The sequence below is a fragment of the Capra hircus genome, chromosome 14 (genome assembly GCF_001704415.2).
Source record: "Capra hircus breed San Clemente chromosome 14, ASM170441v1, whole genome shotgun sequence".
Lineage (NCBI taxonomy): Eukaryota > Metazoa > Chordata > Mammalia > Artiodactyla > Bovidae > Capra > Capra hircus.
In genome coordinates, this window is record NC_030821.1 from 12339181 (window position 1) to 12364233 (window position 25053).

At 41.2% G+C, this 25053-nt stretch overlaps 1 protein-coding gene across 1 annotated transcript in view; it reads right to left on the reverse strand.

Annotated features, from left to right (window-relative positions):
• The window catches only part of RAD54B (RAD54 homolog B (S. cerevisiae)), a 111811-nt gene extending 91028 nt beyond the window's left edge, over positions 1 to 20783 (reverse strand). The window contains exons 1-2 of the mRNA XM_005689235.3: positions 20668 to 20783; positions 4825 to 4975 (exon numbers count right to left, since the gene is read on the reverse strand). Coding sequence (XP_005689292.2) covers positions 4825 to 4959 — 135 coding nt within the window. The 5' untranslated portion in view covers positions 4960 to 4975; positions 20668 to 20783. The remainder of the gene's footprint in view (positions 1 to 4824; positions 4976 to 20667) is intronic.

Genomic DNA, 25053 nt, shown 5'->3' on the forward strand with positions numbered 1-25053 from the left:
AATTTAAGGATGGAATAGACAAAGGAGACAGTAAAGTTGACTGCTAAGCCTAATATTTTTAGGTTTTGCATGTTGCCTTACTTAACATAGCTGTACGGTTTCAAAAATGCCTACTTCATTAGTATTTAAAGAAAACTATTTAGTTTCTTGATAATAATTATAAGAGGAAAAGAATAAACCAGTGGTTTTGGTTTCAAATTAGTCCTTAGAACCTCCACCAGAAAATAAACCTAAAGACAAGGGTGTCAAAATGATTCAATGGAGGAAAAAACAGTCTTTTCAAAAAATGGTCCTGGAACCCAATTAGATATCCACATGTAAAATGATACAGTTGGATTCCTACCTCACACCATACATAAAAACCATTTCAAAATGGGTCATAGACTAAAATGGAAGAATTAAAACTATAAAACTCTTAGAAGAAAACACGGTAAATCTTCATGACCTTCTCAGATACAACACTAAAATCACAAGTACCACCAACACCAAAAAAGAAAAACCCAGATAAACCGGACTTCAGCAAAATTTAAAACATTCGTGCTACAGACAAAACCATCAAGAAAGTGAAAGGTAATCAATAACAAGGTGAAAATATTTGCAAATCATATATCTGATAAGGCACCTATGTTTAGAACCTATACAGACTCTCACAACTCTGTAATAAAAAGCAAATAATCCAACTTAAAAAAATAGGATCTGAATAAACAATTCTCCAAAAAAGATATACAAATGGCCAATAAGCACATACAAAAACACTCAACATTAGCCACCAAGGAAAAGTAAATCAAAACCCCAAGTCAGATACCACTTCATCCATAGTACGGTTATAATCAAATAGATAATATTAAGTGTCAATAAACATGTGGAGGACTGAAACCTCACACATTAATAACGGGAATGAAACAGTACAGCCACCATGGCATTAAAAGGTTAACCACAGAATTATTATATGACCCAGCAATTCCATCCTAAGAATGCACCCAAGAGAAATGAAAACATATGTCTATACAACAATTTACACATGAATATTCACCAGCATTATTCATAATACCTAAATTTTAAAAATAGAAACAATTCAAACATCCATCAACTGACAGATGGAATAAAATATGGTATATTAATGCAATGAAATATTACTCAGTGTGGTAAGCAGAATAATGCCTCCCAAAGATGTCTGTACCCTAATTCCCAGAACCTGCAGAAATCTTACCTTCTGTGGCAAAAGAGACTTTGTAGATGCAATTAAGGTTAAGGACCTTGAAATAGAGAGACTGTCCTGAGTTATCCAGGGCGACCCAATCTAACCAAATGAGTTTCAGTTTCAGAGAACCAAAAAGATGTCAATAAAAGGAATCAAACTGCCACTACCAATTTTCAAAGAATTAAGAAGGGGGCTACCAGGATTGCAGTTGGTCTGTAGAAACTAGAAAAGGCAAAGGAAACACTCTTAAAATCTCCAGAAAAAAATGCGACCCTGCCAACACCTTGATAAGCCCAATGTGACCCACGTTGAGCTTCTGACTTACAGAACTATAAGATAATACATTTGCATTGTTTTAGTCACTAAATTTCTGGTAATCTGTTACAGCAGCAATAGGAAACTAATACATTCAGCAATAAAAAGAAATAAATTACTGATACATGCCACAATATGGACGAGCCTTGAAAAACACTATGAAACTGAAAACAGTGAGTCATAAAAGGCCACATGTTGTATGACTCTATTTATATGAAACGTTCATAATAGATAAATACATAAAACAGAAAGTATATTAGTGATTACAAAGGGCTGTGGGATTTGGATGGGTTGAGGTATGTGAAGTCTCTCTCTTTCTGGAATGATTAAAATGGTCTGAAATTGATTTTGGTGATCATTGCACAACTCTGACCATATGAAATACAACTGAATTGTAGTAGGTAGATTACAGGTATGTCCATTTAATTTAAACAAAGTTGCTTTTATAAAAAGAAATCAAAAAATGAAAAACTATGCTTACATAATTTTCTCCTTACATTGTGGCCAGAATTCTAAACGAGTGTTGGATAAAACAAACAGACGCAGACCAAAAAACAGAGTCAAGAATAAGCAGATATTTTCAACGACAAAACAGTTAAAAGCCTCAAAGAATGTGAAAATACATTTCTCCATAGAAGATAAGCATATGGTCAATAAGCACATGAAAAAATGCTCAGAATTACTAGTCATTAGGAAAATGCAAATCAAGACCACAGTGGAATACCACTTCACAACAAGGATGACCATAATCAAAAAAAAAACAGCAACAAAAACAAAATAACCAGTGTTGCTAAGGATGTGGAGAAATTGGAACCCTCACACATCAATGGTGGGAATGTAAAATGTTTCGGTACCTATGGAAAGCAATTTGGTAGTACCTTAAAAACTAAACACAGAATTACTGTATCATCTAGCAACTCCACTGTTGGGTATATATATACAAGAGAACTAAAAGTAGGTATCTAAACAGAACCGTGTATGCCAATGTTCATATCAGCATTATTCACAATAGAAAAAAGTAGAAACAAACCAAGGATCTATCAATGAATGAATGAACAAAATATAGTGTATGTATACACATACATGTATGTATATGTGTGTATATATACACATATGTATGTGCATATATACATATATATATGTATATACATACAATTGAATCAACATTCAGAAAACTAAGTGATGGGCATCTGGTCCCATCACTTCATGGGAAATTGATGGGGAAACAGTGGAAACAGTGGCTGACTTTATTTGGGGGGGCTACAAAATCACTGCAGATGGTGATTGCAGCCATGAAATTAAAAGACGCTTGCTCCTTGGAAGAAAAGCCATGACCAACCTAGATAGCATATTAAAAAGTAGATACATTACTTTGCCAACAGAGGTCCGTCTAGTCAAGGCTATGGTTTTTCCAGTAGTCATGTATCGATGTGAGAGTTGGACTATAAAGAAACCTGAGGACCAAAGAATTGATGCTTTTGAACTGTGGTGTTGGAGGAGACTCTTGAGAGTCCCTTGGACTGCAAGGAGATCCAACCAGTACATCCTAAAGGAGACCAATCCTGGGTTTTATTGGAAGGACTGATGTTGAAGCTGAAACTCCAATACTTTGGCCACCTGATGCAAAGAGCCAACTCATTTGAAAAGACCCTGCTGCTCGGAAAGATTGAAGGTAGGAGACGAAGGGGACGACAGAGAATGAGATGGTTGGATGGCATCACCGACTCAATGGACATGAGTTTGAGTAAACTCCAGGAGTTGGTGATGGACAGGGAGGCCTGGCATGCTGCAGTCCCTGGGGTCGCAAAGGGTCAGACACGACTGAGCAACTGAGCTGAACTGAAACAACTGAATATTACTTAATCACATAAAGCATTGATGTTCACACCTGCTACAACATGGGTGATCCTAGAAAACATAGGCTAAGTGAAATAAGCCAGACACAATAGGACAAATATTTATGATTCCACTTAAATATGAGGTACCTGCTGCTGCTGCTGCTGCTGCTGCTGCTGCTAAGTCGCTTCAGTTGTGTCCGACTCTGTGCGACCCCAGACAGCAGCCCACCAGGCTTCCCCGTCCCTGGGATTCTCCAGGCAAAAACACTGGAGTGGGTTGCCATTTCCTTCTCCAATGCATGAAAATGAAATGTGAAAGGGAAGGCGCTCAGTCGTATCTGACTCTTAGTGAGCCCATGGACTACAGTCTACCAGGCTCCTCCATCCACAGGGTTTTCCAGGCAAGATTACTGGAGTGGATTGGCATTGCCTTCTCCAAAATATGAGGTACCTAGAGTAATCAAATTCATGGAGACAGAAACAGTAGTGATGATCAGGGAAGGGAAAATAGGGAATTATTGCCTAATGGTACACAGAAAATGGTGATTATTGAACAATAAAGAAAATGTAATTAATGCCATTTACCTGCACACTTAAAAATGGTAAAATGGCAAATTTTATGCTATATATATTTTGCCATAATAAAAAAAGAAAAAATATTAGTAGATTTCAATCTCCAGAACATAAATCAGAGAACTGCAGAGTAGCCAAAGTGTGGCCTGTCCATTCTACATATGCTCTACATAATCTTTACAAACCTTCCATTATACCAGACTTAAATAATCCTTCATCTTAGTAGCAAAGAATATATATTAAGACTGTTTTGAGCACTTACTTTTTATAAGTAAAAAGGAAAGGAAGTTTCCACAACAGTGATATAAAACATTATTTATGTATGTTTTCTCTTTAACTGACTTCCCTGGTGGCTCAGGCGGTAAAGCGTCTGTCTACAATACAGGAGACCTGGGTTCGATCCCTGGGTTGGGAAGATTCCCTGGAGAAGGAAATGGCAAACCACTCCAGTACTGTTGCCTGGAAAATCCCATGGACAGAGGAGCCTGGTAGGCTACAGTCCATGGGGTCACAAAGAGTCAGACACGACTGAGCACACTTTCACTTCCTTCTCTTTAATTACCTTATCCAAAGTTTTCATTTACTTATGTGGTACGTTTAAAAAGAACACTGATCCAGAATAACTTTTTTTCTTGAACAAGAATCTCCACCCCTTCCCTTGTGGAGGTATTTTTCACTGTTACCAAAAGTTTATTTATAGACCTAACCCAAGTTTACTTTATACCATTCCTTCAAATATATATAGTTAGCCATTATGTCTAAGGTTTTTAGAAGAATTTATCAGAGATACTGAAAATTCCTATAGGCAGTGAACATTGTTAACTGTTTAAATGGCAATTTTTTAAAATACATGCTTCTCTACATTAGGCTTCCATTACCGTTATTTTTTTTTTTTACCTCAAATAACTTTATATCTGAATTCAGTTTTGCAACCTCTTCATTAGGACTTGGATGACTTCTTGCTGGTGATATAAACTTTGGTTTTTTGAAGGGATTCCCTTGCAACTGACTTGGTGCTGCTGATCGTCTCATATTTAGTAGTATTAACCTGAAAAATACCCGAAAGTCAATTCATCAGAAGTCTGATTAGAATTACCTCCAAATATATATCATCACTATAATCATGACATATTTTAAAATATAAGGGAATAAGCCTGTAAAAAGCCTTAGAAAACAAATTCAACAGTTGGTAACATTTTATTTTCCATCACAAAAGGCTTTTGAAATGTATTAAGGTTCAAAATATATGGTACAAACTTGAACATATATTGTACCAATTTTGATAAAATGATAGATTAGATAACAACAATAAAGCCTTAAACATAATTTAGATAGTAGTTTCAAAATCAAAGAAAACATAATTATTCACATACATATATAAAGCATGTTGCTTTTTTCCTATTCCACGAATCCATAAACTGTATGCGAGTAGCAATCATTGTTTTCTTAACCATTCTGTAAGCAGCATCAACCACAAAGCCAGATACATGATAATCACTAACAAATACTTTTGAATGAGTGAATAAAATCCTGGCAATTGAAAGAATACATTTAAGAGTTCAATTTTTACTATCCTATTTCCTTTTAAAGCAGTGAGGTATTTTAAATAAATAAATCAAGAGACAAGAACCACGTTTCCAAACTTTTGCTCGATGTTATTTCCATCAAGACAAGAACATTACAAGTATACATCATGCTTCTGCAATGGACAGCAGAAAGCACTCTAATTTAAAGCAATCTCACAAAACTGTACACAAGATAAGGCATCAACAAGGATGTACATGGCTACCAAAATAATTTGCATAACCCAGAAATTACACTTTTGGAAATTTACCCTAAGAATTAGCAAATATATACTCAAAGAATTATGTATACAGTTTTCATGCCAATATTACTTATAGTAGAAGAAGGGAAATTTAAATATCTACAACAGGGTACTGGATAAAATAGAATACACTCTCTTCCTACATGACTAAAATGTAGTGCTGCAATTTTCCAAACAAGCCATGCTCTCTTTTCCTCTAGGTCTTTGAACAAACTCCCTACACAGTGTTGAGTCTCCGATACAGCCTTTACCCATTTTTCTTTGCTTGATGAACTTCAATTTATCCTTTAGGGCTCTTAACTGTGAGCCGCCTTCATCTCCCCCAAAGACTGGATTAGAGATCCTTCCTATGTGTCTACTACCCAAGCACTTTTCACACTGTAATGAAACAGCCTATTAATTCCCCCAAGTTGTAAACTCCTGGATCAGGCATGAAGTCTTACCTTCCAACCATCAGTATATTGCCAGTACCAACACAAGAAGGCATTCACTATTTGTTAAATAGTTCTACAACGATGAACAGGGGGCGGTGTGGGGGGTGGGGATCACATTTTAAAAGAATGCTTAATGATATGAGAAACTTTTATACATCAAATAAAAAATGGCTAAAAACAGCAATTTTAGCAAAGTTGCAAAAATACAAGATTAAAACTCAAAAATCAATTATTTTCCAACATATCACCAATAAGTAGAATTTGAATTTAAAAACACAATACCATTTACATTAGCACCCCACAAAAATGAAATATTTAAGGGTAATCTAACAAAGCATGTACAAGATCTATATAAAGAAAAACTATAAAAACTCTGCTGAGCAAAATCAAAGAACTAAATAAATGGAGAGATACTGAACGTCCCTGGTGGTCCAGTGGTTAAGAATCACATGCCAGTGCAAGGAACACGGGTTCAATCTCTGGTCTGGGAAGATTCCACATGTCACTGAAAGCAACTAAAAGCCTGAGTGCCACAATTACAGAGCCCACGCTCTAGAGCCCACAAGCTGCAACTACTGAAGCCTGCACGCCCCACAGTGCATGCTCTGTAACAAGAGAGGCCACCACAAGCTCAGTTTAGTTCAGTCGCTCACTCATGTCCAACTCTTTGCAACCCCATGAACCGCAGCACGCCAGGCCTCCCTGTCCATCACCAACTCCCGGAGTCCACCCAAACCCATGTGCATTGTGTCGGTGATGCCATCCAACCATCTCATCCTCTGTTGCCCTCCTCTTCTGCCTTCAATCTTTCCCAGCATCAGGGTCTTTTTCAATGAATCGGCTCTTTCCATCAGGTGGGAAGTATTGAAGCTTCAGCATCAGTCCTTCCAATGAATATTCAGGGTTGATTTCCAAGATTAACCTATTTGATCTACTTGCTTGTCCGAGGGACTCTCAAGAGTCTTCTCCACCATCACAGTTCAAAAGCATCAATTCTTCAGCACTCTGCCTTCTTTATGGTCCAGCTCTCACATCCATACACAACTACTGGAAAGACCTTGACTATACAGACTTTCGTCAGTAAAGTGTTGCCTTTACTTTTTAATACACTATCTAAATTTGTCATAGTTTTCCTGCCAAGAAGCAATCGTCTTCTAATTTCATGGCTGCAATCACCATCCGCAGTTATTTTAGAGTACAAGAAGAGGAAATCTGTCATTGATTCCCCCTTTTTCCCTTCTATTTGCCATGAACTGATGGGACCAGATGCCACAATCTTAAGTCTTTTTTAATACTGAGTTTTAAGCTTTTTCCCTCTCCTCTTTCACCCTCATCAAGAGGCTCGTAAGTTCTTCACTTTGTCATTAAAGTGGTATTATTTGCATATCTGAGGCTGTTGATATTTTCTCCTGGCAATCTTGATTCCAGCTTGTAACTTATCCAGCCCGGCATTCTACAAGATGTGCTCTGCGTGTAAGTTAAATGAACAGTGTGACAACAAACAGCTTTGTCATACCACTTTTTCAATTTTGAACCAGTCAACTGTTCTATGTAAGGTTCTAATTGTTGCTTCTTGATCTGCATACAGGTTTCTCAGGCGACAAGTAAGATGGTCTGGTATTCCCAACTGTTTAAAAGTTTTCCACAGTTTACGATCCACACAGTCAAAGGCTTTAGCGAAGTCAGTGAAACAGAGGTAGATGTTTTTCTGGAATTCCCTTGCTTTCTCTATGAATCAGCAAATGTTGGCTAAATTGATGTTTTTGAACTGTGATGCTGGAGAAGATTCTTGAGAGTCCCATGGACAGCAAGATCAAACCAGTTAATATTGAAGGAAATCAACCCCAAATATTTATTGGAAGGAATGATGCTAAAGCTCCAATACTCTGGCCACCTGATGAGAAGAGCTGACTCACTGGAAAAGACCCTGATGCTGGGAGAGACTGAAGGCAGGAAGAGAAGGGGACGACAGAGGATGAGACGGTTGGATGACATCACCAACTCAGTGGACATGAGTTTGAACAAACTCCGGGAGATGGTGAATGACAGGGAGGCCTGGCATGCTGCAGTCCATGGGATCACAAAGAGTCAGACACAGAGGATGAGACGGTTGGATGACATCACCAACTCAGTGGACATGAGTTTGAACAAACTCCAGGAGATGGTGAATGACAGGGAGGCCTGGCGTGCTGCAGTCCATGGGATCGCAAAGAGTCAGACACAGAGGATGAGATGGTTGGATGACATCACCAACTCAGTGGACATGAGTTTGAACAAACTCTAGGAGATGGTGAATGACAGGGAGGCCTGGCGTGCTGCAGTCCATGGGATCACAAAGAGTCAGACACGACTGAGCGACTCAATAACAACAAGGTGGTGCTAGTGGCAAAGAACCCGCCTGCCAATGCAGGAAACATAAGAGACGCAGGTTCAATCCCTGGATCGGGAAGACCCTCTGGAGGAGGACATGGCAATCCACTCCAGTATTCTTGCCTGGAGAATCCCACGGACAGAAAAGCGTGGCAGGCTACAGTCCATAGGGTCGCAAAGAGTCAAACACAACTAAAGTGAATTAGCATGCACGCACACATGCAAAGAAAATGAACCTAGAAACAAGACTTTACACTCTTCAGAATAATTAACTTAAAATGAATCATAGGCTTACATGTAAAACACAAAGCGAAAATACTCCTAGAAGATAATACAGAAGAAAATCTAGATGACCTTGGGTATGGTGATGACTTTTTAGCTACAACACCAAGGAAAAACCCCATGGAAGAGATAACTGATAAGCTAGACTTCATTAAAATTTAAAACTTGTGCTTTGCAAAGACAATGTCAAAGTAATAAAAAGACAAGCCACACTAGGAGAAAATACCAGCGAAAGGTGCATCTGATAAAGGGCTATTATCCAAAATATACAAAGAAATCTTAAAACTCAACAATAAAACAATCCAGTTAAAAAGTGGGCCAAAGATCTTAAAAGATATATCACAAAAGATATAAAATAGCAAATAAGCACATGGAAAGATGCTCCACGTCATATGTCATCAAAAATGAAGACAATCCAAAACAGATGATACCAAATGCCGGTGAGGACATGGGGCAATAGGAATCTTCATTCATTCCTGGTGGGGATGCAAAATGGTACAGCCACTTTGGAAGACATTTGGGTACTTTCTTACAAAATTGAACATATTTTTATCATAGGATAAACTCCTTTCAACAAAGAGTTGAAAAAAACCTGCATAAAAATGTTTTACCGCACCTTTATTCATTATTGCCAAAACTTGAAAGCAACCAAGCACTCAGGTGAATGAATAAACAAACTGTGGTGCATTCAGACCACGGAATGTTACTCAACACTTACCGAAAAAAGAGAAAGAAAGAAAAGAAAAGGGCTGCCAAGCCATGAAAAGACATGGAGGAACCGTAAATGCGTATTACTAAATGAAAGAAGCCAATCTGAAAAGGCTACATACTATATGATTCCAACTATGTGACATCCTAGAAAACTACAGAGGCAAAAGTATGGAGTAAAAAGATCACTGCCAAGGGTTAGGGGAGGGGCCCAGATGAAAAGGCAGACCACAAAATTTTTTAAGGCAGAGAAAGTGTAGTTTATAATGCCCTAATGATGGATACATGTCATTACATGTTTGTCCAAATGCACAAAATGTACAAGGCCACGAATAAATCCTAATGTAAACTACGGACTCTGGGTGCTTACGTGTGTCAACGGTAACAAATGTAGCATTCTGGTGAGAGATGCTAATAACAAGGGAAGGCAGTGGTACATGGGAAATCTCCACCTAAACCTAATGCTATACACCTAAAACATCTCCCTCCACTTTGCTAAACCTGAAACTGCTCTAAAAACAGTAAATTTTAATTTCATAAATGGCTACCAAACATGTTCAGCAACATTTCAATGTTATAAAAGAAAAAGACAAAAAAATAGTATGTGAGTTTGTGCTAAAGACTAGAATGCAAAGGGGCATGGGAAACTTTCGTGTGTGATCAAGGTAAGCTCCATCATATCGCAGTGTGGTTACAAGTTTGTTAAAAGTCATCTAAGTGTACCCATTGAGTTATTAACTGAAAATTACACATCTATAGAGAGTTTAAAAAGACTAGAAAAACACATGCACAACATGAACATTATATCTAGATGTCAGAAGTACCAGTAATTTTTATTTTCTTCTGACTTCTTTACTGTGTATTTCCAATTTTCTACAAAGGAAAAAAGAACTACAGCCAATTAAGCTGGGACATGCCATCACTGCTGGTTAGACATTTCCCACTTTCAGCAACGTAAAAATGAGGAAATACATGAGTATCTGATAAATAACCAGTCTGGATGTAGTTTGAGGGATCAGCAATGGTATAAAAATCAACAGAAATCTCAACTAACATACAGACCAGAGGCCAGAAGGAGAAGCTCTCCCAGTACATGATGATAGCAACAACCAACAGTTACATGAAGAACCCTCTTCTTGCCTGGCAAAAACTCAACCAATAAAACTGTCAAAACTCAGCCAATGAAAAGTCACTACTGGGACTTCCCTGGTGATCCACTGGTTAAGAATCCGCGCATCCACTGTGGAGGGGTGTGGAGGGGAGGCGTCAGGGTGGACTCTAGTCAGGGAACTACAACCCCACATGCCACATGGCGTCGGCCGCCCCCCTCCCCAAAAAATGAAAGAAAAGTCGCTAGACTTCAAACTGTCCTCCAATGGACTCTTTGTTTACCATAGCCCTTTTATATTTACTTTTGGTTTGGCTGGGCCTCCCTGCTATGCACGGGCTTTCTCTAGTTGCAGCGAACGGGGGCTACTCTTTGCTGTGGTGCATGAACTTCTCACTGGCACAGCTTCCACTGACGGGGAGCACAGGCTCTAGAGTGTGTGGGCTCCAGAAGTCCTGCTGCAGGGGCTTAGCTGCATCCCAGCATGTGCAATCTTCCTGGACCAGGGATCAAACCCATGTTTCCTGCACTGGCAGGCGAATTCATATCCACTATACTACCAGGGAAGTCCTACAATAGCCTTCTCAGTTCCTCCCCCTACCCATAAAGTGTTCTCCTCTCCTGGGTGTGCAGGTTTTGCACATGGCTCACCACGATTGCAAACTGCAAACTGCAATTGTTTGCTGATCCCAAGTAAACCCATTTTACCCAGAGAAATAATTGGCAGTCTATTTGCTTAAAGTCAACAGTTTGGTGGCCCAGACCGGGATCCAGAGAAGACCCATGATGACTCCAAGACTGGTCAGCAAACAGGTGCAGGACCCACACCGAGTCCATTGGTGCCCAATGCTTTTCTTCTTAAACCCTGGGGCTCAAGAGTAAGTCTTTCTCCTGGATCTGAGCTTACATCCTCTTTGGGTTTTGAAGCTCTCCAGGTTTTATTCAGGATCTGTTTCAGGAACTCATTCTTTCTGTTTAAGGCCTAGTTCTGTCTGTGAGTACTCATTTGGCACTTTGGCCTGACACTAAAAACAGGCTGTTTCAACTGTAACTGCACTAGCCTCCAGCCTGAGTCCTTTTAGAACAGGGGCTGTTTTACTGGAAATGTGCCAGTATCAGCCTTTGGCCAGATTCCCTTTGAAACGGGCTGTTCTAGTGGAACTTCACTATTAAAGCTTTGGGCTCGCTCCCACAGATTTAGGCTGTTTCACTCGAGTTTTGCTGAGCAGCTTTTAGCTTGGCTCTTGTATGACTGGGCTGTTCCCTTAGAACTGGCTGGTATTAGACCTACAAGGTATTTGAGCTTTTTAGGCTTTTGAAACTTATTCTTTCACTCCAGGGGAAAAACGCTGAGAAATGGGATCCCAGTTACCTAGATTATTTTGAGGGTGCACTCTACCACTACAGGGACTCCGGCCGATTTTATGTTTAAAAACTACAGTCCTTCTGCATGCACATTTCCAGCTAAATGGACCAACCTACCCAAAAGCAATTTAGAACGTCAATGGCCATTAGGAGGAACTTGTGAAATTCCCAAACTTAACTTTTCTTAAAACCAAACTGGACAACCATAGTTCTAAAATTCCCAAAACTGAAGGAAATGAGTATTTTGATTGCTATTCTGAGGTTTCCAAATGTTCTCAGGAGCCTAAAATTGTCTCTTTGCAAAATAACATCTTAGCTGATGCAAACAAAGAAAGGTAAAAAAGCTTCAAAATCCTCTACCCCTCTTCCTCAGCCCTCATGCTGAGGACCACCCTCTGCACCATCTCTCTTCCCTTCCACACCACCTACACCTCCTCTTCACCCTCAGTTCCCCCATAATAACTCTCCAGTGGAATTTCCCTTTTTCACTAAAAGTCTCCTATCCTCTTTTCCTCTGAACATATCAGAACCCGCCTTTTAAAATTAAGCTGAGGACCCAGAGGATAAACTCTTGCTTTCTTATAAACCCTAAACTAAAGCTAAACTGCAAGCAATAGTCAAAGATTTTCCAGAAGTAAACAAAGATCCTCACAGGTTTGTATTGGAGTTTAGTATAATCATTCTAACTTATCAACCTGGTTTCTCCAACTTGTATCAGCTAGTTCATATGTGTGTCAGCGAAGTCAGGCCCACAGTATGAAAACTGCTGACTTGGAGGAATTCCCTGCTAGTGCGCTGGTTAGGAATGGATGCACTCACTGTCAGGGCTGGGGTTCAGTCCCTGGTCAGGAAAACTAAAACTCCATAAGCCATGCAAGCATGGCAGGAAAAAAAAAAAAAAAGCACACATGCTAATTGGGAAAATACTGAAAGGTCTCTAGAATTACAACCCGAGACCAGTCCACCAACTTATATGGTCAGGCTCAAGCAATCTCCAGGTGACTTCATCAGGCATTTTCACAGACTTCTGCAAAGACTGTTAATTTGAACAAAATTCAGACTTGCACAAAAAAAATCTGATTAATCTGTTCATAACTATTCCAACTTTAAATTGTTTTTTTAAAAAACTCTGTTTTTCTCCTTCAGATGTTGATTCCACCTAGGTAGCTTTTAACTCTAAGTTCATTAATGGGCTGAACCAGGACCTTTCTCTTCTAATAAAATGGACCAGGATAGGATGGAAAACTATGCCTATTCCAGATTTAGCTAATCTAGCAAACCAGCTCTTTCACACTCTAGATGAGTCACCTCAAAGAAAGCCTGCCAAAATCCTTAATATTGAAGCCCAGGAAATAAATTCAAGTCCAGACCCTAAATGAAACCAAAGCCCTCCTAGTTTTGCTACGATTTCAAACAGTCAGGACACTGGAAAGAGACTGTTACAAATTTAAGCACTTTCAGGTGAAATTAGCCCTCTAACCAACATTCTCGCAATTGTCAATAAAGGGATTCTAAGAAACTACAGGGGTTCTTTCCAATTCTTCCTCTTAAAAGTCTGCAGAAACATTCGCCAGATTGAGGATGAGTCTCTTCCAGTCTTAAAGGACATCAGAGCCTTACTCTCAGTGTTCAACACCACTACAAAAAGAAGCCTCTGCCTCAGAGTACTACAATAGTTCAAATAGTGGGGAACTCTAATGAACTTCAATAGATTCCTGTCTCTGAATCTATACCCTTTTGTTTAGGCCACTTGAGAGATACACACCCTTTTCCCCTTAGTTTCTCTGTCCAAACCCACTTATTAGGTTGATCCTTCTTTAGAAAAGTCTCCTGCCAGAACTTCTTTCTCCCAAAGGGTAATTCTAGAGTTTTCATAGCAGTAAGGCAACCAATCAGGTGAATGGAATTATCTCCGACAACCTGTATTTGCCTCATCTCTCATGTTACTAGAGCTGATTCAGAAAACAGATCATCTGTCCCTGAATCAGCTACCACACTTCTTATCGGGAAGATCTATACCTAAAGTTGGCAAAATTCACAGTGCATCTCCCATCAAGGGAGATATTTACAAGTGGCGCTAGTGGTAAAGAACCTGCCTGCCAATTCGATCCCTGGTCGGGAAGATACTCTGGAGGAGAGCATGCCAACCCATTCTAGCATTCTTGCCTGGAGAATCCCCAGGACAGAGGAGCCTGGCAGGCTGCAGTCCACAGAGTCGCAAAGAGTCAGGCATGACTGAAGCAACTTAGCAAGCCTGCAGGCACACACGCACTCCCATCAAGATTCTAATAGATCCTTCAAATCCTGCCCCCAAATTAATTAATACCCTACAAGTAGAGAAGCCCTTCGAGGCATAAAACCCGAAATAGATTACAAGGCTCAAGACTTTACAGTCTCTAGTATTAGTTATACTCCTATAACATTCCCATTTTACTGGTGAGAAAACCGAAGGGCCAAAGGTAGAATTGCCCTAGGACCTCCAAGCAATAAACAACACTGCTATCTCTTGACACCTTGGCTGTTGTTCCTAACCCTCTACTAAAATCCATTCTCACTGGAAGTAAATTATTTACTGCAACTGATTTATCAGTGTATTCTTTAGCATTCCAGTTGATTGAAGCTACAAAATGCCTTTTTGCCCTAAAGAAGAAAAAACTCACCTGGACAGTAAAAACTCAAGGTTTTACTGAGAGTCCTCCTTATTTCTCATAAACCCTAGAGGCTGATCTGTATGATAAAAAGTTCCCCACAGGTTCTACTCTGTTGTAATATGTGAATGACTTGCTATTTTGCTCTCCCTCTCAAGCTGCCTCCTTGGAAGACAGTATCCACTTGCTAAAGGTTTTAGCCTTATAAGACATAAAACCACCAAGGAAAAATTGTAGTTTGCCCAAACCAAGGTTCACTATTCAGGGCATCTGGTATCAGAACAAGGGCTGTGTACAGATCCAGATAGTCTTCATAGTGTACTAAAGTGAAAGTGAAGTCGCTCAGTCTTGTCCGACTCTTTGCGACCCCGTGGACTGTAGCCCACCAGGCTCCTCCGTCCATGGGATTCTCCAGGCAAGAGTACTGGAATGGGTTGCCATTTCCTTCTCCAGGGGATCTTCCCGACCCAGGGATCGAACCCAGGCCTCCTGCATTGCAGGCAGACGCTTTAACCTCTGAGCCACCAGGGAAGCCCCTGTGTACTAAGTTTCCCCAAACCCAAAGTGAAAGTGAAAGTCACTCAGTCGTGTCCAACTCTTTGTGATGCCATGGATTTCTCCAGGCCAGAATACTGGTGTGGGTAGCCATTCCCTTCTCCAGGGGGTCTTCCCAACCCAGGGATCTAACCCAGGTCTCCCGCATTGCCGGTGGATTCTTTACCAGCTAAGCCACCAGGGAAGCCCAAACCCAAAACAACCGTCAACTATGAGTCTTCCTTAGGCTAGTCGGTTATCATTTTGATAACATTCTAAATTTCTCTTATGGCCAATCCTCCATGTTTTACTAAAGAACAGGAACCAATTTTATGGGAAGAACCAGAAAACATAGTCTTTGAGGCCTTAAACAAGTTTCATGAACCCACCTGCCCTTCGGCATTCTAATTATCAGATTTCCTTTTTGTGTATGAAAAGGAAGGAAACGCCCTTGCATACTCATCCAAAAACACGGGGACCAGCAACAACCCAAAGGGTATTACAACCATTACTGCCACTGCCGTTTTGGTTAAGACCATCAAGAAAATAGTTGTGGGATCCTCATTTTAACACTCATGACGCAGAAATCCTCCTAAATTCAACATTTCCAAGTCAGCTGCCTTGAAGTCCTTTTGTTAAACACTCCTTACATAACACTTCTACAGTGTAATAAGCTGACCCTCCCACTACTCTTCTCCCCTCTGTCAACCAAGTCCCTCACGACTGCTTAATGCTCAGGGATCATCTGATTCCTTGTGAATGATCTGCAGAAAATTCCTTTGGGTAACACTGACATCTTATGGTTCACTGATGTCTGGCAGAGTGACAATATTGGAACTCCTTCTGATAGTGTTGAGGTAGCACCTTTACTACTTCAACTCAACAAACTGAATCATATACTCTTACATGGGCTTGTACTTTAGCCAAGGGCAAAACTGTCAATATTTACACTGATAGTAGATATGCTTTCAGAACAGCTCAAGATTTTGGAATGTTGTAGAAGCAATGTGGCTTCCTTACTTCAGCAGAAATGAAATTTTAAAAGGTCCCTATGTTCAGGAGTGACTGGATGCATTACTTTTACTGCCACGTTAGCCTTTATTAAGATTCTGCTAAACTTGACTCTCTGAAAGCTAAGGGAAATCACCCTGCTGACATTTCCACAAGAAATACTGCCCTTAAAGGAACCAACAGCAGCCAAAGCTCTTTCATGGTCCCAGTGGATATTCTTCTAAATGGTAACTTAGAAAACTGGCTAGAAAAGCCCAACAAGTGGCTTCAGAAAATGAAAAACAAGATTGGAAATTCAATAATTGATGGCTTGATATTTTAATATCAAGAAAGCTCTGGTTTGGACCAAATAACTACCCAGTCTACTAAAGACTCTAAAATTCTCTCTCCTAAGCACTATACAGAAGAATCGATGCTTTTGAACTGTGGTGTTGGAGAAGACTCTTGAGAGTCCCTTGGACTGCAAGGAGATCCAACCAGTCCATCCTAAAGGAAATCAGTCCTGAATATTCATTGGAAGAACAGATGCTGAAGCTGAAACTCCAATACTTTGGCCACCTGATGCAAAGAACTGACTCATTTGAAAAGACCCTAATGCTCGGAAAGATTGAAGGTGGGAGGAGAAGGGGATGACAGAGGATGAGATGGCTGGACAGCATCACTGACTCAGTGGACATGAGTTTGAGTAAACTCTGGGAGTTGGTGATGGACAGGGAGGCCTGGCATGCTGCAGTCCATGGGGTCACAGAGTGGGACATGACTGAGCAACTGAACTGTTACTGCAAGCACTGTACATAATACCACTTGGTCTACTGACAAAATGATAGCATTCACGAATCAATGTTTATGAGGAAATATTAACAAGGCCACAAAAAATTGCCTACCCCACTTGTCCCGCTTGTATAAAATACAACCCAGGGAACCTGAGAGTACTTCTCCCAGATATTCTAAACTGACTTGTGGACCATTTGAGGTCTGGCAAATGGACTTCACACAACTTCCTTCATCTTATGGATAAAAACATGTTTTTGTCATGGTCTGTAAATTTTCATGATGGACTGAAGCCTTCCCCCTTACAAACAATCTACCACCTCTTCTGCAGCTAAAGCCTATTTGGAAAAGACTGTCCCAACCCAGAGAACTCCCCTCAAACTTCAAAATAATTGAGGAACCCATTTTACTCGCTAGGCACTTCAACAAGGCAGGCCAGTTCTTCACCCCTTTCACTGCGCTGATCACCCTCAATACCACGGTTTAGTCAAACATACTAGTGGCTTTATTAAGACTCAGTTGACAATTGCTAAAGACTGTCCAAATATCTCAGCCAAAAGCATTGCCACTGGTGCTCCTAAATCTCACATTTAAGAATCACTATCTTAAACCTTAAACTTTTCAACACCTAAATCCTATCATGTCTAATTTTTCAACCCTTCTCATCCCATACTAAAGAAAATATTAATGAATTTGAGTATGCAGGTATGGGAAAACCAGCAAAGTGGGGATTAAGAAAACACTCTGAAGCCAGCCTGCCATGGCTTGATTTCTAGCTCTGCCATTTATATATGCCCTTAGGCATCCACCAATCCATCTAACTTGCTGATGATGCATTTCAGAGCAAACTACAGATATCATTATGTGTGTGCGCTCAATCGTGTCCTACTCTTTGCGACCCCATGGACTGTAGCCACCCGGGCTCCTCTGTCCATGGACTTTTCCAGGCACAAATGTGGAGGGGGGTGCCATTCGTACTTCACAGGAGCTTCCTGATCCAAGGACTGAATCCACAGTTTTCATGGTCTCCTGCCTGACAGGAGGATTCTTTACCACGATGCCACTGAGGAAGTACTAGACACCAGTTATCAGTTCAGTCAGTTCAGTCGCTCAGTCATGTCTGACTCTTTGCAACCCCATGAATCGCAGCACACCAGGCCTCCTTGTCCATCACCAACTCCCAGAGTTTACCCAAACTCATGTCCATTGAGTCAGTGATGCCATCCAGCCATCTCATCCTCTGTCATGCTCTTTTCCTCCTACCATCAATCTTTCTCAACATCAGGGTCTTTTCCAATGAGTCAACTCTTCACATGAATTGGCCAAAGTACTGGAGTTTCAGCTTCGTCCTTCTAATGAACACCCAGGACTGATCTCCTTTAGAATGGACTGGTTGGATCTCCCAAGGGACTCTCAAGAGTCTTCTCCAACACCACAGTTGAAAAGGATCAATTCTTTGGCGCTTAGCTCTCTTTACAGTCCAACTCTCACATCCATACATGACTACTGGAAAACCATAGCCTTGACTAGATGGACTTTTGTCGGCAAAGTAATATCTCTGCTTTTGAATATGCTATCTAGGTTGGTCATAACTTTTCTTCCAAGGAGTGAGCATCTTTTCATTTCATGGCTGCAATCACCATCTACAGTGATTTTGGAGCCCCCCAAAATAAAGTCTGACACTGTTTCCACATCCATGTGCCATGAAATGTTGGGACCAGATGCCATGATCTTCGTTTTCTGAATGTTGAGCTTTAGGCCAACTTTTTCACTCTCCACTTTCACTTTCATCAAGAGGCTTTTTAGTTCCTCTTCACTTTTTACCGTAAGAATGGTGTCATCTGCATATCTGAGATGACTGATATTTCTCCTGGCAATCTTGATTCCAGCTTGTGTTTCTTCCAGCCCAGCGTTTCTCACGATGTACTCTGCATAGAAGTTAAATAAGCAGGGTGACAACATGCAGCCTTGACATACTCCTTGTCCTATTTGGAACCAGTCTATTGTTCCATGTCCAGTACTAACTGTTGCTTCCTGACCTGCATATAGGTTTCTCAAGAGGCAAGTCAGGTGGTCTGGTATTCTCATTTCTTCCAGAATTTTCCAGTTTATTGTGATCTACACAGTCAAAGACTTTGGTATACTTCCCCCTAAACGTTTCTGAATCCTTATTACTTCTTAAATTAGTGCTATCGGAGCCCTTTCCCAGGCCCTAAAAATAACACCCATTTGGCAGCTCTGCTGTGATGCTCTAACATCTTTTATATTCTAACACCTGCTTATTTCTGTTCTCCCAAGTAAAGTGGCAAATCCAGGCTAATGACACATCAGAAGGCCTATATTACCAGGCAATTTAACCCACTGCACTGTGCAACAATTAAGAATACAGTTTTTGAGGCAAATGCCTAAATATAAGTATGGACCATTTCTATCATGTGATCTTCAACGGTTTACATAACTTCCTTGGGCTTCCCTGGTGGCTCAGTGGTAAAGAATTCGCCTGCAATGCAGGAGATGTGAGTTCGATCCCTGGGTTGGGAAAAAGCCCTTGGAGAAGGAAATGTCAACCCACTCCACTATTCTTCCCCGGCAAAAATCTCATGGACAGAGGAGCCTGACAGGCTTCAAACCATGGTGTCGGACAGGACTTAGCAGCTATACAAGGACAACATAATAATGATTATTCATAAGACGGTTGGGGGGGGGGTTAAATCAAATAGGTAAAGTACTTAGAATAAAGTCTGACACAGTAAACACTCAATGTTATCTGTAATGTTACTATCTATGATAATTACTATTAGACGCTTCGCACATAACCTTCTATGAGACTAGAGCTGAGGAAGGTCCGGAGAGAGGGTCTAGCAAAAGATGAAGTTGGACAAAGGAGATTTTGACCAGAATCTAGGGATTCTGTTTGGCTTTGAGGTGGGCGTGGGAGGAGAATCATCAAACCTCTAGGATGCAAGAATGCAAATAAAACAGGCAAGAACCAACAACACACCTCCCCTGCTGTTTCTGCTTTCCGCCTTCCAACTCCATTAGAAGAAAGAAGGTGAACTTGCTCAATCGTGTCCGACTCTTTGCGACCCCATGGACTGTAGCCCACGAGGCTCCTCTGTCCGTGGGATTCTCCAGGCAAGAATACTGGAGTGGGTTGCCATTTCCTTCTCCAGAGGATCTTCCTAACCCAGGGATCGAACATGGGTCTCCCCCATTACAGGCAGACGCGTTACCGTTATTTCCCTTCGTGACTCAAGTCGCTCCTTTTATTTTTGTGGCCCCGGTAAACAAAAAAAAAAAAAAAATCTTCCATTACTTAGTTAATTCTAATTAATACCGCGCAAAAGAGTATAGCTGAATCCTGAAGAAAGACACCCAAGCGCCACAGGAGGTGAGCGGGAGGGCGGGAGCGAAGGCACCAAAGCGCGGAGTCGCCTCTCCTGGCGGCCTCCCCACCACAGACGCGCCCCCACGGCCCGCCCTCCGGCACCAGCGCCCCAAAGCCGGCAGCCAAGCGCCCCTCAGACTTAAGACCCCATTGGCACTCCCAGACCCGCAGGAAGCGGCCGCGGCTACGCCGCAGCCTTCCTGCCCTCCCGCCTCCTTCGGAGGCTCACTCTGGAGCCTCTCACGTTTCTGTCCCACACAAGCCTACAGCCTGTCACAGCCTCACACGCCTCTCACCTTCAGGGACGCACCAGCGAGAATCCGGAGAGCGACGGCCCGGGTACCAGGACTACGCGAAGTAGACAGCGACACCCTCAACGCCGGAGCATCTGAAGGCGCCCGCCTCGGCGCAGCCAATCGCGGACGAGTCCCTGGCGCGTGCGCAGTAGCTTCCTGCCGCAGTTCCGGGTTGGCCTCGCCTCTAATTGGACGAGGTGACCGCCTCGTCTCTAATTGGACGACGTGTTAGCATAACTGCGCAAGCGCCTTTGTGTGTCTCCTCGAGCGCTCACTTCCAACTTGGCCTCGGGATTGTGGTTCAATTCGCAGGTTTGCTGTCGATATGGTGTAGATGCTGAGGCTAGAGACCACATCCTAGGACACATAAGGCATATTTCTTAAATCAAGAGAACGTCTTCATGGACATGTTTGTGCAGTTTGATGGTCGTCTGAATAGCAGTATTTGCTGCAAAAAATAGTATACAAACATAATTTATTTTTTTCTTTACTGTTTAGCTCTTAAGTTACCCTTATTTTAGAAATAAGATCTTCACGACCAAGATAATCACAATGGTGTGATCACTCACCTAGAGCCAGGCATCTTGGAATATGAAGTCAAGTGGGCCTTGGGAAGAATCACTAGGAACAAAGCTAGTGGAGGTGAAGAAATCCCAGTTCAGCTATTTCAAATCCTAAAAGATTATGCTGTGAAAGTGCTGCACTCAATATGTCAGCAAATTTGGAAAACTCAGCAGTGGCCACAGGACTGGAAAAGGTCACTTTTCATTCCAATCCCAAAGAAAGGCAATGCCAAAGAATGCTCAAATTACTGCAAAATTGCACTCATCACACATGCTAGTAAAGTAATGCCCAAAATTCTCCAAGCCAGGCTTCAGCAATACTGAACTGTAGACTTCCAGATGTTCAACCTGGTTTTAGAAAAGACGGAAGAACCAGGGACAAAATTACCAACATCCACTGGATCATCAAAAAAGCAAGAGAGTTCAAGAAAAACATCTATTTCTGCTTTATTGACAATGCCAAAAGCCTTTGACTGTGTGGATCACAATAAACTGTGGAAAATTCTGAAAGAGATGGGAATACTAGACCACCTGATGTGCCTCTTGAGAAATCTGTATGCAGGTCAGGAAGCAACAGTTAGTACTGGACACGGAACAATAGACTGGTTCCAAACAGGACAAGGAGTACATCAAGGCTGTATATTGTCACCCTGCTTATTTAACTTATATGCAGGGTGCATCATGAGAAATGCTGGGCTGGAAGAAGCACAAGCTGGAATCAAGATTGCTGGGAGAAATATCAATAACCTCAGATATACAGATGACACCACTCATGGCAGAAAGTGAAGAGGGACTAAAAAGATTCTTGATGAAAGTGAAAGAGGAGAGTGAAAAAGTTGGCTTAAAGCTCAACATTCAGAAAACTAAGATCATGGCATCTGGTCCCATCACATCATGGGAAACAGATGAGGAAACAGTGGCTGACTTTATTTTGGGGGGCTCTAAAATGACTGCAGATGGTGACTGCAGCCATGAAATTAAAAGACACTTACTCCTTGGAAGGAAAGTTATGAGCAACCTAGAGAGCATATTGAAAAGCAGAGATATTACTTTGCCAACAAAGGTCCGTCTAGTCAAGGTTATGGTTTTTCCAGTAGTTATGTATCGATGTGAGAGTTGAACTATAAAGAAAGATAAGCACTGAAGAATTGATGCTTTTGAACTGTGGTGTTGGAGAAGACTCTTGAGAGTCCCTTGGACTGCAAGGAGATCCAACCAGTCCATCCTAAAGGAGATCAGTCCTGGGTGTTCACTGGAAGGACTGATGTTGAAGCTGAAACTCCAATACTTTGGCCATCTGATGCGAAGAGTTGACTCATTGGAAAAGACTCTGATGCTGAGAAAGATTGATTGTAGGAGGAGAAAGGGATGACAGAGGATGAGATGGTTGGATGGCATCACTAACTCGATGGACATGGGTTTGGGTAAACTCTGGGAGTTGGTTGATGGACAGGGAGGCCTGGTGTGCTGTGGTTCATGGGGTCGCAAAGAGTCAGACATGACTCAGCAACTGAACTGAACTTTCAACAACTTTGTTAATAGGTTCCTTTTAGGTGCGTGAGTGCTCAGTTGCCCAGTCCTGTCCAGCCCTCTGGACTATAGCCTGCCAGGCTCCTCTGTCCATGAAATTTTCCTGGCAAACACACCAGGTAGGATTGCATTTCCTACTCCTTGGGGTCTTCCCTACAAAGGGATCTAACTGGGTCTCCTGAGTCTCCTGCAGGCAGATTCTTTACTACTGCAACACCCGGGAAGCCCTTCTTTTTAGGTACCCAGTGGTGGCCCAGGAGGTAAAGAATCTGCCTGCAATGTGGGAGGCCTGAGTTCGATCCCTGGGTTGGGAAGATGCCCTGGAGAAGGGAATGGCAACCCACTCGAATATTCTTGCCCAGAGAATCCCAAGGACAGAGGAGCCTGGTAGGCTCCATAGGGTTGCCGTCCTAAAGACACATGACTGAAGCACCTTAGCATGCACACACACTTTTTAATACAGTGAATAGTTAGAAATACATAGGTCTTGGCCCCTTTAACATAAAACTATCTCCAAACCAGGACACCATGTGTAGTATGTAGAAAAATATTCCAGTTTGAACAAACACTTAAAGGTGTGTAAATAGAATAGTTTTTATCATTTAACCTGATTTTCAAAAGCCATTAACTAAAAATACATGAAGAATTAGAGTATTAAATTTTACCAAATTGTAGTAGAGTAGCTATCTTTTTTTAATATATAATATGTTGTTACAATTTTTAGACCTTATTTTGGTAAAATCAGTGTTTTTAATAAAGATGTTATTACTTATATAACGGCACAAATTTCTGTTTTCGTGGTTTAAAAGCTTGGTCTCATTTTCTACGGTAAAGATAAGGACAAAAAGCAAAGCTATGAGTGATGAGTATAATCCAAAACAAATACAGTCCTAGTTAGAACATAGCAAATAAAATACTTTTATTTGAAACAGTAAATTTCAACTTATTTGTGTTTTATAGGTATTGTCTGTGAGGTGGAAGCAGTCAACCTTACTTTTTATTCTTTCTAATAAAAATCATCAGCACAAAATATTTTGCTTCACTTATTTTATTATATTAGACTAAAATGGCCTAAAAAGATACCTGTCATTTTAGTCAGAAAGAATACAACTATTTCTCAGCACTAACATAATTTATTACATAAATGATTTGTAATTATCTGCATTTCAGCCACAAAGTCCACCAATGGGGTTGACTTTGCACCAGTCACTATAGGTGCTGGGGGATATGTGTGTTAGTCACTCAGTCATGCCCAGCTCTTTGTGACCCCATGCACTGTAGCTCACTGGGCTCTTCTGTCCAAGGAATTCTCCAGGCAAGAATACAGGAATGGGTTGCCATTCCCTTCTCCAGGGGATCTTCCCAACCCAGATATTGAACCTGGGTCTCCTATATTGCAGGCAGATTCTTTACCATCTGAGCCACAAGGGAAGCCCACTAGGGGATATAGCAGTGGGTAAAACAGACAAAAATCCCTGTCTTTATGGAACTTTGCTTTCTAATGGACAGACAATCAATAAAGAGCATAGATAAATAAGTAAATTATTTTTAATAATATAAAAGTAAGTAAATTATTTAATATATACTGTTAGATCATGAAAAGTGGTATGAAGAGTAAAGCAGAGATGGAGGGTGTTGAAACCAGGGAAAGCCTCTCTCAACAAAGGTCCCTTGGTAATCATGTACTTAGGGGCAGTAGGAGCACTGAGGATTTGGTGGCTGAAGCAGAGTTCAGAGTTCAGAGAGTAGTACATGAAGTCAAAGGGATAACAAGGTCGGGAGAAATCACGTAGAAACTTGTGGATCACTATAAGCACTCTGGCCTTTATTCTGAAATGGAAGCATTTTGAGCTGAGTTGGGAGACTATTTAGGCTTCCCTGGTGGCTCAGAGGTTAAAACCTCTGCCTGCAATGCGGGAGACCTGGGTTCGATCCCTGGGTCATGAAGATGCCCTGGAGAAAGAAATGGCAACCCACTCCAGTATTCTTGCCTGGAGAATCCCATGGACAGAGGAGCCTGGTGGGCTATAGTCCACAGGGTCGCAAAGAGTCGGACACGACTGAGTGACTTCAAGAAAAAGAGGAGACTATTTACATAATTGAGACAAGAAACAATGGTGGCTTAGCCCTGGGTGGCTGCAGCAGAGGTGGTAACAGTTACAGTCAAGATATGTTTTGAAGGTAGAGGCCAAATCAGAGGTACAGGGTATGAGGAAAGGAGTAAATAAAAATGACTATGGTTTTAGGCTTGAGAAACAGAAGATGGAGTCACCATTTATTGAGAAAATGAAAT